The 19,487-nt window shown below is 33.4% G+C and overlaps 1 protein-coding gene across 1 annotated transcript; it reads left to right on the top strand.

Annotated features, from left to right (window-relative positions):
* Positions 1-11,246: 11,246 nt before the first annotated feature.
* Positions 11,247-14,723, top strand: LOC141724187 (transcription factor UNE10-like). Its single transcript, XM_074526207.1, has 6 exons — positions 11,247-11,716; positions 11,830-12,466; positions 12,957-13,058; positions 13,210-13,275; positions 13,770-14,156; positions 14,388-14,723. The coding sequence occupies exons 1-6, from the start codon at positions 11,625-11,627 to the stop codon at positions 14,469-14,471; spliced, it is 1,368 nt and encodes a 455-aa protein (XP_074382308.1). The 5' UTR covers positions 11,247-11,624; the 3' UTR covers positions 14,472-14,723.
* Positions 14,724-19,487: the final 4,764 nt, after the last annotated feature.

The raw sequence follows: 19,487 nt of genomic DNA, 5'->3' as shown, positions 1-19,487 counted from the left end.
GGTATTAGTATAGATGATTGATGTTGACTTCAGTATGGGATGTTGTGAGCATCAAAGTTCGTATTGATATCTAATTTGAAATGACAGCAAAATAAGTATTAATTTCAAGGGTTCAGTTTTGAGTAATGTTTTATGATTCAATCCATAATCATTGTTTCATGTTATTGTTGTTTACGATATTTCCGTAAACACAGTTTTACGAGTTTTATTCTCGTCAAGATGCAAAGTATTGTTAAAGCATTTCGCTCAAAAATATCAAAATGGTTTTGAATACAATTAAGGAACCAATTTTGGGGTTCCTCAACTAAAATTTTATGATTCAGCTTTTATGACTTTAAATGTTCTGCTCTAATGCAGATGTCGGTTTTACATCAAATGACATTATATATATGTTATAATGATCTTGCTGAGCATTTCTTCCGCTCATACTTGCCTGTTTTTTTAAATTTAACCTCCAGTGAGGATTAACTTGCGCTGTTTAGCTGCATAATTCGAGGAAGCAAAGAAAAAGCTTTTGGAAGGTGGTTGGTCCAGGGTTTGCGGACTAGTGTAAGTTTTATTGTATAATGTTGTTTATATTATATTATATTATAGTTGTGTATTTTATAGTTGGGCATAGTATACTTCTTTTCGAAGTTATACTAGTGGGTTAAGTTTTGAGATTGAGAATTGTTGAAAAGAGTTTTAAAAGAAAAAAAGTGAAAAATTTATTTGTGGAATTTGGATTTCTTGTTTCCAGAACTGTAACCTTAAAAGATCTTGAATTAGTTTGGGGTCATAGATGCTAAATATCTTCCACTGGCATTTGTTTATTTATTAAACATGTTACTATGGATTGAAGTTTTATAGTGACGACCAAATCTTGTGACCCTGGATTTGGGGGCGTTACACCCAAATTTCATTTCGATCTGAGTCATGTCGTGGTGAGGCGAGGCGGCGGCGCACGTGTGCGCGTGCGCACGAGGGACACAATAACACCATGCACACCCATATGCCTTAGTAGTTGGTATACTACTCTTGCACATGGTATTATATAAAGCACTACACCCCTCTTTACTTAATCAATGTGGAACAAAACTCACAAACCCATTTCAAGCTACTAACTTTACCTCAATTTCTATATGGATTATACTAAGAAAGTGATTTAGATCCAAACATGAAAGTTTAAGTCCACATTACAAGGAACAACCTCCAACAATTAGTTTTAGGAAATTACATTAAGAACATGTCTAAACTATGCCTTAACCTTTCCATTTTCTAACAATCCCCCACAAGTCTATACAGAAATGCATATCAGATTTTATCATGTCTTGCTTTTTTGAGTCGGTTTCCTTCGGGGTTTGAACCCTCTTAAGTCCCCTACTTCGATGGCTACCGGATATAGAAGGAATGTTTCACCTTGAATCTCTATCCGTTTGGTATAACCACACTCCATAGACGATGACAAGTTAAAAGGCTATGGTGAAGATCTATGACTTTGAGACGTTATGGTCGTGTCTCAACCTGTTCGTCGAATGGTTCAAGAAATAACAATTTCCTCTAATTGTGACCTCACAATTGCATTCGCTTAGCTAGGCATAACCGAAGATGTACTTCCAACATCTCGTCTTATAACTTGACCCCATTCAGAGTTTATAACATAGTTTTTGGTCCATCATAATTTACCAAATCCTGATCCAAAATATTTATTTCCAACAGAGTTTATTAAAACTCTTGCTAACTAGCAGTTCAAGTACCTCTTAAGGTTTACAGGGGATAGATTCAGATACATAAGTATCTAAATGTATATGGTAGAGGTACTACCAATTCATCCTTACAACTTGTTATTACCACATTGAATACACTTCGAGGGATCTCCTCTCAGATGTATTGGGTTCCCACTGTTGATGAATCATGATGGGTTACTACATTGAATACACTTAAGGACTACAGCATGCTCAAGCCCCTTAGTCAGTGAATCAGCTATATTATCCTGAGTTTTTATGAACTCTATAACAATAATCCTATCAGACACAAGACCCCTTATAGACTTCAGTCTAACTTGGATGTGTCTCTTTGTCTTAGCATTATAATTTACAATATTGATCTTGTCGATAGTTGTACGGCTATCCTTGATAAGTGGATTTTATATCTATTTGAAATGCTTCATTAAAAGCTTAAGTTGGTATTTTGGACTCAAGTTGTTGGTATTTGTGATATGTTTTTGTGTTATTGCATTTCAGGCATCAGTTAAATGAAGAAAAGAGCTTTTCAAGGAAATATGCTGAAAAGAGTTAAGAATTGAAAGCCTAGGTCATTCTCAAGTTGTAGAGAATCTCGTTATCTTCATGTGGGCAGTTATATCGCCTAATTCTGACGAGCAGAACTCAAGATACGGCCAAAAGAAGAATTGTCAGAAAATTTCCAGAAGGCCAGTGTGACCGTGCCAGAACCAGCACGCCCGCGCTCCAGATATCACTATTCCAGCGCGGCCGCGCCCGAAAATAGCATGCCCGCGTCCTGTTTCTGCACCAGAATCCTGATTTTAGTCAAAATTGAAGATTTTGAGAATCCTGGTCATCTTGGAGCCTATATATATCAATAAAAAGATATTTTTAACAACAAGGAGCGAAGGGAGAGCAACAAGAAGACCTAGATAGCACGAGATGACTACGGAGAAGAAAACTTTTATATTCTTCAATATAGTTGATTCTTGGATGCTTGTTTTCGATTTGTCTTTGAACCTTAGTACTCTTACATTATTTATTATCATGTTTTCATTAAAACCCATGGTGACGATGAGTTCGGTTATGAACTAATCATTATCATGGGGTTCTAACGGATTTACTTATGGATTTCTCTAGTTAATTTGTTTCAATATCTTGGTGTGTGGTGATTGATTGATATCCTAGTATTGGTTGTGCTTATTCGTCTTATGTACGTAGCTAACATATAAGATAGCGTTTTAATCTCTATTGAAGCGATAGTGAATATAGAGATTTAGAACTTCTCATGCTAGCAAAGGTTCATGTATTTATTATGCATGATTCGTAGGTAATTTTAACCATCTTACTTGCCCTATGTAATCACGATAGATAACTTGTGCATTAAACCTTTATCTTGTCAAATTCTATAGACATATAGGGTCTCAACATAATTGGTGTCTATTCAGCTTCTATCTCTTTTTTGGATGTCTGGTAGTAGGGTATTCATACAACGAAAATTAGCATTTACTAGTTTTGTGTTATCTGATTAGTTGTCATCACCATCACATGCTAAGGTTAATAAGAATGACTTTGAATGAAGTAGTAATGAAGTTAGAATCCCATGTTTGTCTCATGGAAGTAATGCAACCTCAATTCTCTTAGTTAATGCTATTTAGTATAATCTCTTAGTTTAATCAAAACCCAATTTGTTATATGTCTTGGCATTGAGCGATAACCATACATTGTTGCATAAGTGCATAAATTGAACTTAACCTAAACCAGTCTCTGTGGGAACGAATCTGATTTATATCTTATACTACTTGCTAACGCGTATACTTGCGTGTAATTTTAGCGTATGTTTTCGCCCTAACAATCACAATAAACAGAAATGGCTGGAAGCGGCTTGCTTACTACAGGTAATATAGACATAAGCCCATGTAGCCATTCAGCCTTCGTCCACGTGCCATCAACTGCACACAACTCAGCCTCAAAAGTAGACTGAGTAATCAAAGTCTGTCTTGAAGACTTCCAGGACACTGCTCTACCCGCACGGGTAAACACATATCCAGTCACTCCATTGGAACCAAATTTCTTAGCTATCCAACTTGCATCACTGTAGCCCTCGAGTACCCCCGGAAATCTCCGGTAATGTAAGCCAAGGGAAATAGTTCCCTTGAGATATCTAAGAACTCTATTCAGTGCCTCCTAATGAATCTTGTTTGGACAGCTTGTATATCTAGATAACTTAGACGCTGAATAAGAAATATCCGGTCTAGTCACATTAGCAAGATATTGCAAACTCCCAATAATTTGAGAATACCTTAACAGAGACACAGGAACTCATGAACTATTTTTGACTAAGGAAACTTTTGAATCATATGGTGTACTAGCAATTCTACAATTTGAATAACCGTACTTATTAAGTATAAATTTCTCTATATAATGAGACTGTGACAATGTTATTCCATCAGTTGACTGAGTCAACTTGATCCTAAGAATCACACTATCCTCACCCATATCCTTCAGTTCAAAGTGCCTCTTCAAGAAACTCTTTGTCTCGTTAATAATCTCAATATTGGTTCCAAATAAAAAAAATATTATTTACATACAAGCACACAATTAAAAAATCATTACCTCTAACCTTATAATAGACACACTTGTCACTTTCATTAACTAAAAACTCAAAGTCTAAAACAGTTTCATCAAACTTTTTATGCCAGTCTATTGGTGCTTGTTTAAGGCCATAGATGGATACTACACCATTTTTGACCTGTAGCAACACCAAAAAAAATGTTAAAATGACCAAAAAATGTTACCTAAAGCCAAATTATTGGTTATGGTTACAGTTTTTGAAAAAAAAAGGTGGTTGGATCTGAGCCTGCTACAATAGGGGTCTATGGTTATATTTTTTGAAATTTTGGTAACACCTCTCAATGTGTTACAGTAGAGTACCTATAGTTACATTTTCTATTTCTATGGTAACAAGTTGAAGGTGTAACCACAGTTCTGTTGCAACATACCTTATCCTTTAGTAACACCAAAAATATGTTGGAACAGACTCTTTTGTAACACAATATTTATTATTGCAACACTCAATTCAATCTTTTGGTAACATTTTTATATTTTATTGTAACATTCTTTTTTAAAACTCTGGTATTTATTATAACACTTTTTCCAATTTTTATTAACATAAATATATTAATCGATCGATCACGCTTCGAACACTAACAACTTAAATACATTAATTAAAAACTCAAATAACGTTTAAATTCAACACAATACAAAGTTCCTTCATGTGGCTGTGACATGGGTGTTTCCTAACTTTGCTAGCTAGACAACATAGTGTCCAATACAAACTCAATAACATACACTTGGACCACAGCATCGTACTTTCTCCCTGATGGACTGATCAAAGTTTTCCCTTCTGGAGTTTTGTAGTCGAGAATTTCATCAGCCCATAGACTCCTTACGGAAGCAGCATTGCGAGCGCCATAAAATGTTGTGATATGGGTGTTTCCTATTGCTAGCTAGACAACATAGTGTCCAACACCGCATGAATCTGCTGTGACAAGAACATTCATCGGTAGTCAGCATAATTATAACAAAAAGAAAAATACCGCAGAACCAAAAAGGTATGCTGACAATTATGTATTTATCATCCATAAGCTAGTGCAATATAAGTTCACATTATAATTTCAGCTTAAATCTTCTGAACACCTAATATTTTATAGAAATACAAAATTGGAGATCCAAGAAAATAAAAAGGCCAATCATGCCCTTTCTATCGCCTTTCCTGCATAACTTTGGCATAGTTTTTTACTGACCAATGAATAAATTATGAGACAGTAACAAGGTAGATCAATAGATTGATATAAATTTCTTACCATTTTGAATGCATCGAAATCCATCTTCTGTATCAGCCTATCTGATGCATACATAATGACCATTTGAACAGCCTGAAAAGTTTATTATAGTTTAAAGAATGTGCTTCAAAATATGATATATATAAGATATCTGCGGGAAAATATTCGTACATGAATATTGGCACAATTTTATGTTGTTAATCTCATTGCAGAACCCTTACTTCTTAACATTATTATTTCATAAGTTTAGTATAGTGGTTGAGGGTTTGAGCATCAGTATAGGCTTATATGTGTGAGTGTGTGTCTGTGTGTATGTGTGTTCTATAATTGACCATCATCAAAAAATAATATATGAACCTGAGAAGGAGAGGAAGCATAAAAATGTGCCCTTTTTTTACACTGTATGGCTCTTGCCCTGTGGTTGCCCTTCTTTTCTACTTCCTGTTGAATCGTTGATTCTTGCTTCCTGTATGTGAGTATAGTGGTAGGCTACTAGTCATTTCAATAACACTAATAAACAAAACCAGACAGTTATTTGGTTTTACCCACAATCTAGGAAAATTAAGGATTAATATTGATTCAATTTACTGGAAAACTGCGAGTACATCTACCTAATACTTAAACTGTAGTTTACCATTGATCGAACTTTCTGATACCGTAAATAGATGAGATCTATGTAAAAGCTTTACTTTTCTGCTAATATCAATCACCTTGGTGGCTTCCTAATCTAAGTTGGCTCCAAGGTCACAACTGTTAATGGGTTTTTTGAGTTTTTTCATCTATTTATCAGTTTTATCATATCATTGTATTGACTGTAGAATGTCATGGGTAGAACTTATGATGTATCATCCTTATCTAGGGAAACACAATTGCACTAGTTAACATTTAAGCCTTTATCTCTAGTTTTGTTTCCGCCTTTTGATTTGCCTTTAAAATTCAACCTAAACTTCTTGTACTACAGTCCGCTGAAATGAAATATTGTTGGCTTCATACCATCGAAACTTATTTATCTCGCATTTACAGGATCATATGACCTGCAAGGAACTTGGACACTAGATTGACTAACGATATACCTACAAGTGCTGCTCCAAGGTTGACATTAGAAAAGCAGATCATAAAATCCTCTTCATCATTCATACCTTAGTAGAGCAGATATAACAGTTAATCTCAAAAATCACAATACAAAATAAAAATGTAAAACTCAGTAAAAATGTAGGGCAAAGAGGTAATTACCTTGATTTGTAAAATGGTTAGGCCAAATAGAGCACGGATCTTTTCGTTGTCTTTCCCCTCCTGTTCCAGTTCCAGAAATTAAAAGATCAGCATAAGGATTTGAATAGACACTAGAACAGCCTTACTGAACAAGATTGTACAGTAGTCACCAACCAACTTTACACAGATCGTGTATATGGAACTAGCTATTCCAATCGTTTTACTGAACAAGTACTCGACATCCGCATCCTCATAATCTGTTTCTGTAGATATGGATTTCAATATTGTGAGTACTCCCGGAACCGCAACTTTTACTTGCTCAAAGTGTGTTCTCTCAATGGTTGTAAAAACTGAAACCAAGAAACACATTCACTCCTCCAGAATTCATATTCCATAAAATTAAAGCTCATTTACTCAATAAAAGCTCTCACATAACTGATTCTGTGAATTCAACACTTAAACCAATCAAAAGCTTGTCATATTCATATTTACTCAATAGCAGCTACGCATAAGCAACTTTGTTTATTATCAGTGTAGATATTTGAACATGCGGAAAAAAAAGACCAAGGACAATGAGAACACATACACATAGTTATAAACATTGCTTCATTACACAGATAAGATAACAATATTTATTTAGATAAATAGAGTAGTGACAGTCTGTAAATAAACTTAAGATTTGACATTCGCATTCTCATTAGTTTCACAGTGGTTTAAACCTATCGATAATACTCTCACAAACATCTAGACACCTCTTTGAGCCACTCGAAAACCTAGCAACAGTTTTCAGCAACTCAAAAGAAAGTGCATCCATAACATCCTACATAATAACAAACAGTTCAACAATCTAATACATAACTCAATCATTATTTTTTGAAAATCGCAGTTGATTCAAGTCCAGCAAACTAATATGCGTCTAAATAATCACTTATCATCGAAAATCAAAATCAAAATCGCGATATGTAGACTCCAGTAAATTGAGTAAAACCTGATCGATTGAAGTAGATGAGATGTATGTATGTATTTCAGAAAGTACTTGGAAATCAGTGTTCTCAATTTGTGACTTTTCATGATCTTCCTCAACTGAATCAGATAAAGTGTTGAGAAATTCGACGAATTTGAATCTGGAGATTGTCGACTGGCTCGAGTTTCGAGGCTTGATTGACTCCTTGAATTGAAAATAAATTATACAGAGTTATGAGTTGGAGTGTGTGTTTGTGTGATTGAAGGTGAAGAAGAGACTTATTGTGGCTAAAGAAGATAAGGAAGCTAGAATTTGACGGAGGCGAATCGCCGGCGGAGTGTTGAGATTTTCCGATGTGATTGACATGGTTGAAGATTCAGGGTTTAGACCCAATCTCTATAAACATAAATCCTAATCTCCAAGCTCTAAGCTCCAGGTTCTGACCCGACTAAGGATCCTAATTAATAAACCCTAATCTCCAACCTCCAAGCTCAGACCATCTGAGAACCCTAATTTTGAACCCTAATCGCCGGCGGAGTGTTGAGATTTTGAAGATGAGTGCTGGTTAGTGTTTGAGTGATGTTTAGTAATTTTAAGTGAGTGTATTTTATTTTACTTTGGGGGAAAAAAGCGGGGCAAATTTTATCTTCTGGGCCGCCCAAAATTTGGTTAAAATTTGGCCAATGACTAAAATTCCGCCAAAATATTTAGTTATATGGCAACACTAATTACAGTATCAATGCTAACATTTTTTTTATGTTACAAAAGCAATTATATAATGTTTATGGTAACATCTAGTATTCTCTACTGTAACATAAAAAAAAATGTTACCTCAGATCAAATTTTTGTGAGCTTAAGTAACATTTTTGCTTGTAACACCAAAAAAATGTTGCTACAGGGCAGATATGGTGTAGTGGGACTTGACTAGTCTACATACTTTCCTCTCATTACCAGAAGCAACAAATCCCTCAGGCTGATCTATATAAATCTCTTCTTCAAGGGCATCATGAAGAAAAGTTATCTTTACATCCATTTGATGGATGATAAGACCATGTACGAAAGCCAATGCAATAAGAATTCTGATTGTTATCATTCGGGCAACAGGAGAGTATGTATCAAAATAGTCAATGTCTTCCCTTGGCTTAAAGCCTTTAGCAACAAGTCTAGCCTTGTACTTATCTTTTGAGCCATCAGGGTTTAGCTTCCATTTGAAGATCCATTTACATCCAATAGTAGAACACCCAGGAGGGAGATCAACTAACTCCCATGTTCCGTTGGAAACAATTGAGTCAATTTCACTCTTCACAACGCTTTTTCGATGCCTTGAATCCTGGAACGTCAGGATCTGATAGTCTCAGCAAATCTTGATCCACGCACGTCAGGATTACATGAACTCATTTCAGTAAATCCTGATCTAGGCACGTCAGGATCTGATAGTCTTAGCAAATCCTGATCCAAGGCTGATTAGTATTCATATCAGTAAATACTGATATTTCCTGTTACACAGATTCAATATTCATATTAAAATAATATAACAAGTCAGAAATTATTTTAATTAAACAAGTAGTAAAATTCCTCGCCCAGGTCGCCTCACGTACACGAGACGCCAAGACATTCGCCCTTCGACCCGACCTGAATCGTGGTGAGGCGGCGGCGCGTGTGTGCCGCGCTTGAGGCACACAATAACACCATGCACACCCACATGTCTTAGTAGTTGGTATACTACTGTTGCACATGATACTATATAAAGTACTACACCCCTATTTACTTAATCAATATCGGACAAAACTCACAAACTCATTTCAAACTACTAACTTCACGTCAATTTCTATATATATTACACTAAGGAAATGACTTAGATTCAAATATGAAAATTTAAGTACTCATTACAAGAACAACTTGTAACAAATAATTTTAGAAATTACATCAAGAACATATTTAAAACATATCTCAAAGTTTCCTTTTTCTAACATATTCTTTATTGAGTTGGTAGTTTTTGAATTTTAACAGTGCAGAATGGTAAAGGCATGCTGAAATGGGTTCATGTATCGAACAAGTAGGGATGTTCGAAATTTTTCATGTTTTTGTCTAAAATAATACAGCACGGGTATTTTTTTTATATAACAGGAACAGTGTTCCAAAAATCGCTAATCGGACATAATCGGTGAAGGTACCTTGTAGGGATTAATCAGTAAATCGGGGATTAATCGTAAGAATTAATCGGACCACTAATTGGAAGTACTTTAATATTTTTTTAAAAAAATATAAATATAAATATGGTATACACAACTTATGCTAGTAATTTAATACAACATCAAATGGTTATATTACCAAGTCCCCAGGTTTACAAAAAGTGATCTATTAACTTGATCACTAACATTTACATAATTACATCCCAATTTATATATCAGAATTCAGAACTAGCATATCAGTCAGGCACTTGCCGTCCTCAAAAATCAAAAGCCTATACTTACACATTGCGTGACTTAAGTTTTTTTGCCCTATACTATATATTTAGAGCATTAACAAAAATGGTTATTTATAAGATCTGCCTAGGCTTCAAAATATCACCAACAGTTCAAATATGTGTCACGGAACATAAAATCATCATCAATTTCTAGTTCTTCTTCTGAATCAAAATCATCTTCGTCAAGTTCTCTAATTGTCTCTTCGAATGTGTTTGTTGAACCTTCGGACTCATCTTCATCGCCACACTCCACAATCTTCGTCAAGTTCTCTAATTGTCAGATTTACTTTTTAATATATTATCGGAAGTATCAATAGGATGAGTAGAATTTTGCATTCTGCACAAATATGCAATAAAATTACAACTTTCACTATATGTACAACAAACTACTAATTACAAACACAATATCACAACGATATAAGTTAAAGAGAAGCTAATTACTCAAGAATACTCAAGAATACTATGACCCAGTGAGCTATAACCAAATATTGAACAAAGAATCATAAAAAAATGACCAAGCTCAAACTTTTGCATATCTAATTATCTATATGTAACTCAGTACTCGACATTCATATAACAAGTTAGAGGTGAAAGTAAATTAAACCAAGATTTCAAGAGTACAAACTACAGAGTACCTTGATTTGAAGTATTGATCTTAATTCTGAATCTTGATTCTTGTACATCAATAAAATGTTAGGTTTCCCTTTTATCTCTTTCCCGCTCTTAAACAAAAAGCAGAGATATTTGTGTGAAAAAGAACCCAAAATTGATATAAGTATGTACAGTGTACATCACTTGACTTTTTGGCCGGACCCGATTTTTCCCGTACTTGACCCGATTTTCTCCGTCTTTAATCGATGTTTGAGAAAAACGTATAAACTAACGATTCTCATGAAAAAGATCGTCAGGCTGCCGCATACCGATTAAGCGCCCGATAAATTGGAATCATCGGCGATGTTTACAACACTGAACAGGAAAAGGTACGTAGAAAGGAGGTTTCTCATGATTGAGAAGAAAGATGGATCAGTGTGCTCTGATCGCATCTATACCCAATTCACATGGTCAATTAGTCATCCAGTGCTCATTAAGTCACTTCGAAAAGATACTTAAACATCTCCAGCTACCAGCTACAACCACCTCTTTTTCTCTTTTCTCTTTCTGTAATCACTAAATTACATGGACCATTTGTTCCCCAGCTTCCTCTTGTATCTTCTTATCTACTTCTCTCTTTAAAATAAATACCCAAAGGCTGCTTTCTTGCACAACTGTATCCAGCATCCATAGCCACATATATCAAATGCAATCTAAATTAGATTCTAGCTACTAGCCTACTACCTCCTCCCCTCTCTCTCTCTGAACTCATAGTACGAAGTAGGAAGCCATTATTTTATGGTTAATTAAACAACAACAATTTTTCTTTTCTGATCAAGAAGATGAGTCAGTGTGTACCTGGCTGGGATCTTGATGGTAGTCTAAAGCTCACTTCTCAATCCAGTTCTTTCTCCTTGACTCCCGATGTTCCTACGTACAATCTCTCTCTCTCTCTCTCTCTCTCTCTCTCTCTCTCTCTCTCTCTCTCTCTCTCTCTCTCTCTAGAGTCCATAGTTGATCGTTTTATAATATAGTGTAAATTTTCAGGTCAGATTATGAAGTAGCAGAGCTGACATGGGAAAATGGGAACTTATCTATGCATGGTCTAGGGCAACCACGACTGCCTTCTACAACCAAATTCATGTGGGATAAGACATGCGTTGGCGGCACCCTAGAGTCCATAGTTGATCAAGCCACCTTCTTACCCAACCAAAAATTTCTCAGAAATTCCAACAACGAACTCGTGCCATGGTTTAACAACCACAAATCTATGTTGGCCACTACCCCCACCGCAACTACTAAACTCACTGCCTCATCCACTGGGATAGTGGATGCGCTAGTTCCTTGCACAAACATGCGCGAGGGATCCTCGTTGCTGGCCATGGACTCGGGTTTTGGCACACATGTTGAGTCCTGTAGTGGCGCCACTGTGCCAATTGAGAAGGTGAGGGCACGGCGTGTAAAGGTGCCTGTAGAAAATGAGTGGAGTAGCTGCCCTGATAATAGTGGATCCGAGAGTGCAACGTTTTGTAAAGATAGTAGACAGGTGACTCTAGATACGTGCGAGAAGGAAGTCGGGACAGGAGGTTTCACTTCTCCCTCTATGGGTTCCCCTGGAGACACAAGCTCCGGAAAGCAGTGTTCCGGTGAGGACCACGACTCCGTTTGTCATAGCAAACGTCAGGTGATTCATACTTTGTAATTAGTGTGAAAATATGTAATAGTTCACGTACTAAAAATACAACTAGTTGATTATAATGCTATATATAAATTACCAAATTAGCATATAGCATAACAATTTTGAACTTGTCAACGGTGAGAACCAGTGATTAATTTGTAGAATTTACAACATATATACTTGTATAAAAGTGAAGAATGTTTGAGTCGTCTCACAAATTTCATGATTGAAGTATGAAAAAAAACAAACCCAATTCGCGCTTAAACAAGTATTCGAACGTTAGAGTAGCTAGCTACTTCAGTAAGAGTAGTTTCAGATATGTAATATTTATGTGCAAGTTTTGTTTTATATTCAAGACATGATAATATCCTAATTAATAAAAGCATTATAGAAAATAAAAAACGGCTAATTGATACCTAATTTCATGCTACAATTAGTTAATTCAGGTTGAATTTTTATATTATTTTACTGTCTAAACTAGCAATATTGTTTGCAGAGGGTGACAGTTCATGAACAACCAAAGAAGAAAACAAACGGAAAATCATCAGTTTCAGCTAAAAGGACTAGAGCAGCTGCCGTCCATAATCAATCCGAGAGGGTATCTAGCTATCTATAATTGCTTTTTTATGTGCTTAATCATTATCATCTATACATCATATACATCTGTGTCTTCCTGCCTCTTATATTACTTTTTATAACTATTCGATAGTTATGTATTGAAACAATTCGTTTTCTTATTGTTTTCTCAGAAACGAAGAGATAGGATTAACCAAAGAATGAAGACACTGCAGAAGCTGGTTCCCAATTCTAGTAAGGTAATTAAGCATTTTTGTAATTTTATTCTTTTTTTCATTTCCTTGAGAAACACAACAAAAGAGGGTAATATTTAATCTTTCCTTGATACTTATCTATTTTGCATCTCAGTTATCATATGTAATTTAACTGTTTTTTTAGTGTAAATACACCTGTCAGCTGTTTAGGTTCTGGTTATATGCATACATGTTAGTAATTTGACCGACAATTTAACCTGTGTAATATAGTAATATTAAGGTCAATTAAAACAATAGAAATGTCACGGAGAAGTGTGGTCCAAACTTAATTAATGTATCAGTTTGTTCATGGAATATATCCAAAAAAGCTAGTCCACAAACATAAAACAGCAAGACTGTTGCTACTTGTTCTTGTTCTGTGCTGTCACATTAATGCCTTCCCACTTGTTAGTTGTTTGTATATTTTCTACATTATTCATATCACTCTTAATCTATCTCATCAAATTGTAAACTATAATCTTAATTTCAACAAATTTCAGACAGATAAAGCTTCTATGCTTGATGAAGTCATTGAATACCTGAAGCAACTTCAAGCACAAGTGAGTATGATGAATAGAATGAACATGTCTCCTATGATGTTACCATATGCCATGCAACAACAGCTCCAAATGTCAATGATGAACCCTATGATGGGTATGGGCATGGGGATGGGAATGGGAATGGGTATGGGACATGTCATGGATTTAAACACCGCCATGGCATGCCGCACTAACATGGCTGCAGTATCTCCATCGGTTCTTCATCCCTCCGCGTTCATCTCCCCTTTGAATTCGTGGGAAGGGGGTAGGGTTGATCACCGCTTACATACACCGGCATCAGTAATGCAGGACCCTGTGTCTACATTTCTTGCTGCATGTCAATCTCAGGTAATTAAATACATCTAAATTGGATAATATATGTAGTATATTTTTGGGACAGTGGTTATTATTGTTATATGCAGTTGCATAATAAACATAAATGTTTATGATACATGTATTTTGTCCTTAATTTCTCAATTGCATAGATTCTCAGTCATGAACAGTCTAGATTGTCGTAGTGCAATGCCATTGTTTAATAAATGAATCAGAATTTGATTTATTCTTTTTCAATTTTTGCAGCCAATGACAATGGACGCATATAGTCGAATGGCCGCATTATATCAGCAGCTGCACCATAATTCTGGTCCTGGAGCAAAGAACTAAGGCTGCATATGTATAGATACATACTTTTTTGCTTCTCTCAACTTTTTTCGCAACTTGGTTCTTTATTATAAAATAAATAATCTATACTATATATATATTGTTCATATATTTAGTTACATGGAGCAACTCATATTTAACAGGTGTTAGAATTGCATGATTTAAGCATATAGGTTTGTGTGAGAATGTAATAATATTTATCAAAAATCTTAATGTAATGGTATCTCTTCATGAATGTAGATTAAAATTTTGTGAGTTCTCTTAGCTAAATAATTTATTCTCAACTAATTGCTATTCTTATACTGTAGTAGCAAATAATCAGACAGGATTTTAATTATAACAGATGTTTCTATGATTTGTAACTCTTATCTTTTTAGCAAGTTATTACCATTCTACACTTTCTAAAAGAAAAATAAAGTTTGATTAAGAATAATCGTTAACAAAAGAAAAAAGTTAAGTACTCTCAGTCACTAACAACATATTTCTCTGCTCAATAACATTGTAATTCAAACCAACACCTGTATCAATATATATGCTTCAGGTAAGACATATGTTCCTCCATATTAAACACATCATGTAGATTTTTACTTGTAATTAATTTAATTATGTAACACACGAACACCTGCCAAGTTTCAGTACAATTTATAGCCATCTCGCATTGTGATGTGTCAGAAGTGACATAAGATCACAATTATCAGGAGGACTGCATTCATGTGTTATATATATCAACAAGTATACTGTCGAGTGTCGACTATACAAGTTTACACATTCATTGCATTCATATAACAATAAAGGAAACGAGTTTAGACGAAAAATATCCTGGCATAGTCGTTATCAGTGAGCAGTAGTATAATTAAAAAGGATCATATTACAACTTAACATGCAATTGTATACCAAAAGATGAACAAAGAAACAATGAACTACTAGACATGGGTTTGTCAAACTTAAATGAGGAGTGTCCCCATCACTTTTGTTATTCTTTTAAACTATTCCGAGTGAGTTTGATTATACAGTTCAAGAGCTTGTTTGGTGCTCAATAAGCCATGTAGTACCATCAAGGACCTCTTGTGGCTAGTTTGTCCTTTGGATTGCTTTCTTACATTAAAAGCTTTTGTTCAGTTAAAGTGTTTCTAAATTAGAGTGTTGTTTAACATGGCTAATAATTAGATGTGCTCTAGCTCTCTCCAACCACGGAATTCTTCTCAATAACATACACGTACATGGCTAGACCTGACAACGTTTCCTATTGTGTACTAACATTTCGTGTATTTTCGTGTTTTTGTGTATCAAATTTTAAACACGAATCCGACCCGGATTTGGATTCATATACCCCGACCCGGATTTGGATTCGTGTACCAATTTGATAACACAAACTCGGAACTAATATATTCGTGTTTACCCGCTTTAGTACACTAAAGTTCACGAATTATATACGAAAAAAATTAATTGTTAAAAAATGTAATATATAATTAAATGGTCTTGAATAGTGAACAACAAAGTTCCTAATAAAAAAGTATGAAACAAGTGAAAATATTCTTGTGTACAACAAACTATAAGTTGTTCAACATTCAAAAGAAATTAAAAACATAAAGTCAACGACTTAATCTTACTTGTTTTTTTCATCCACAACCACGAATCTAAAACTAAATAGTATAGATTTAATTTACCATTAAAATGTCTTAAAAATAAATTAACAAATTTAGTTTACCGTAACAAATGTCTTAAAACCCATGAATGCCCGAGTCTAAAAGTGAAATAGTGAAGTGCTCACATAATCGGGGAATAATAGAATACTCTCTATGTTCAATTGATATCTATACATTACTTTTTGACACGCTTATCAATGCTCGTTTAAAACATATCTCCATAATATTTTTTTAATTTTTTTTCTGAATAAAAGTTTTATGTTTAAACTTTAATTCCATAAAAAAAAAATAAAAAGATATTATAAAACCGTAATTTATAAAAGACTCGAAATACGTGCAAATAGTGAACGTATAGAACCTACCGGGACGGAGGTAGTATAATTTAGTATTTACAATTATATATATGTTATTTAGAATATGTAAATTCACATTTGATATATATGTATATTATATGTTTTTAAAATTTTAACTATTTATTTATTCAGTTTACTTTTGTTTCGTATCGTGTACCTAGATCGGAAACCCAAACCCAATATTAAATATATTCGTGTTTTTTTGTTTTTGTGTACTTTCATGTTCGTGTATCAAATTTTCGAACTAGAACACTAATTATTCGTATCGTTTCGTATCGTGTTTACGTGTATCGACAGTTCTATACCAGTTGAATAACTTACTACTTCTGCATAAAGCCATAATCAAAAGAAGGTTGGATTCTCGATTTTCTAAAGTCTAGTGGATTATAACCCTATGTGTATTTGTATCTCATAGTACGACTCAGTCAGCACAAAACTAATATTTCTCTAGTCCATTATATAAATATAAGTTGTTTGACATTTTTCACCTGTGAGTTCTGAAAATATAATTAGAATTGATATTTTTTAAAATTAATAAATTTAGTAACATCTATATTTTAATTTAGAAATGAAAAAATTAAAAATAACTATTTTTGTTATATATTAAAAAATATAATTGTGGTTAAGAGTTTATCTTTTGTCCCAGATTCTAGATTCGATTCTCACTCACCCGAGATTTGTTAGAACAAATACTCAATGGTAAGGCATAGAAGCCAAATTAGTCAAAAAAAATAAAAATACAATTGTGTATTAAAAAATCAAACACCCGACCCAAAGAGAATATTAATTTTGACACGTATTAATTGTTGATTCATCATTATAAAAATCTTACTCATTAATTTGATCGCTTTAAGAGTTTCGAACTAGTTCATGGTATTAAGTTACATTCATGACTTCTTTATCTGGGAGAAAATTATACAAATCAAATTAGAATTATATATAAGCGTGCAAGAAAAGAGGTCCAAATTGAAATTTCGTTTTCTTTAGCAGCCACATTACTTAAAGGCTAGCCTTTTTTAGATAGAACAAGTCCTGTAAATGATTGCAGAATGAGAAAGCCGCTTGGTCACTATAATCACCACATACATTTTTGTTCGGAGCCCCTTTATAGAATTGTCCAATCAATTCAATTTATGACTTTCAGAAGTTGCAAGAGAGTTAGTTTAATGCGCAAGGATCAACGACTACCAAACGCTAAATTTATGACGAAAATGAATAAGTTTGTAGCAGATATTTGTTAGATTCAATGCTGCAACTACAGTACTCTAAAAATTAATTTATTTGATTTTAGTTTAAATATTACAAGAACAAGATAAATGAAAAAATAAATTACAGCTTGATGACCATAATTTACATCGATATTCAAAACACCAGAAAAATTTTACCAGGAAAATTTTACATTCTCAATATAATAATCAGCCTATATTTAAGGGCAAAAAAGTTAACATCGGTCATTTTTTTTAAAAAAAGAAGAATTTTTTTTTATAATTATTTTAAAATTTTAAGAATATATGCAATCATGATTTCTAAAATTGGCATAAAATATAAAAACCACTATGTAAATTGTTTTAAATGCAATATTTGAATTTATAAAGACTTTATAATGAAAAACTGATAACAAATCAGCCTATACTCCTAATATACTCCCTCAATCATTCTTCTATTATATGTTGCAAGTTCACAAGGGTTTACAGATTTTTTATTTTGCAAAAGTAGAATGTAATATAAATTTTATTAAGAATTAATCAAATTAAAAATGAATAATGGTAAATCCAAAACTCAATGACAAACGAACTATCTGGATCATGTGAATTCAAGCATGTCAAGGTAAATGATGATTTTAATACATATTTTTAATAAAAATTCATTTCATTCCAGTTTTCCCTTAATGATTTAAACGGGCACCAAGTATAAACATAGGCTAAATAGTTACTACTCCAGCTCTCCTATTGACAACTCTATGTTGTGAAGATGAAGTTCGGCGCACTCATTGTTACATAAATTATTTTAATTTATTTTTTAAATAAATTTGATGTTTAAAATTTAATATAATAAAAGAAAAATTATAAAATAAATTATAAAATTATACTTCATATTTACCATTAAATATGCATCGGGTCCCGCAGAGAATTGATGTTCCGGGTTATCTGCAAATGAGCGCTAGGGGATAGAACAAGTTGTAAACTATGTGTATGTTTGAAAAATGTTAAAATAACTAATTTATAATTTAAAATTAATAAGTGGTTTAAAAGTGATATATATGTAAATATTTATAAGTTATAAGTTATATAAGTGTTTGGTTAATTTTACTTATAAGTCAATTTTTTTTTAATTTAAATGACCTAAAATAAATAATTTTTAAATATGATTATCTTAATTCATGACTTTTAAATTAACTCAACATTTAAAAACATATATTTAAAAATTAAAATTAATAAAAAATGAAAAATTAAAATAAGTTGAGAAAAATTACGTTATTACTAATATTGAATTTATCAACTCATAAATTGAAAATTCAATTTATCAATTAGATTGACAAACAATTCGAGAGATAACTAATTATGGACTTATAAATCAAAAATAGCTTTATAAGCCGGAGGACAATGAGCCCTATGAATATGTGATTACAATAGTGCCTTACTTGTTCTCTTTCCCTTTCATACGTACTTTCGTCTTTTAACTTTCAACCGTCAAGAATCCTGCACAATCAATTTTCATAACAAATGCTCTCAAACAAAGTTAATTCGATTTGCAACATCAAACTTTAAACAAAACGCACATAAAATATTCCTAAGAATAAAGTTAAAGGGTTGGTCGGGTAAGTGAAATTAAATTCTCTTTGTTAGGTTCCTTTTCATATCTTAATGTTTTTTATCCGAAATGAGCAACTCTGCCCCAATATCTCAAATAATACAAAAAGATATGTTACAAATCCTAAAGTTAGTAATTGAATGATAACCCGTATATTTTTAAGAGAATTATATAAAATTCTTAAATAAATTTCCTCACTAAAAAAAGAA

This window comes from Apium graveolens, chromosome 5 (genome assembly GCF_009905375.1).
Source record: "Apium graveolens cultivar Ventura chromosome 5, ASM990537v1, whole genome shotgun sequence".
Classification (NCBI taxonomy): Eukaryota; Viridiplantae; Streptophyta; class Magnoliopsida; order Apiales; family Apiaceae; genus Apium; species Apium graveolens.
The sequence above is the reverse complement of the archived record's forward strand: the minus strand, read 5'-3'. Positions and strand labels throughout refer to the sequence as shown.

Bases quoted from the DNA above. Each gene is read 5' to 3' on its own strand.
- LOC141724187 (XM_074526207.1), top strand. From the start codon at position 11,625: ATGAGTCAGTGTGTACCTGGCTGGGATCTTGATGGTAGTCTAAAGCTC. The intron at 12,467-12,956 runs GTGATTCATACT...TATTGTTTGCAG, and splicing joins TTTGTCATAGCAAACGTCAG to AGGGTGACAGTTCATGAACA. The intron at 14,157-14,387 runs GTAATTAAATAC...CAATTTTTGCAG, and splicing joins TTGCTGCATGTCAATCTCAG to CCAATGACAATGGACGCATA.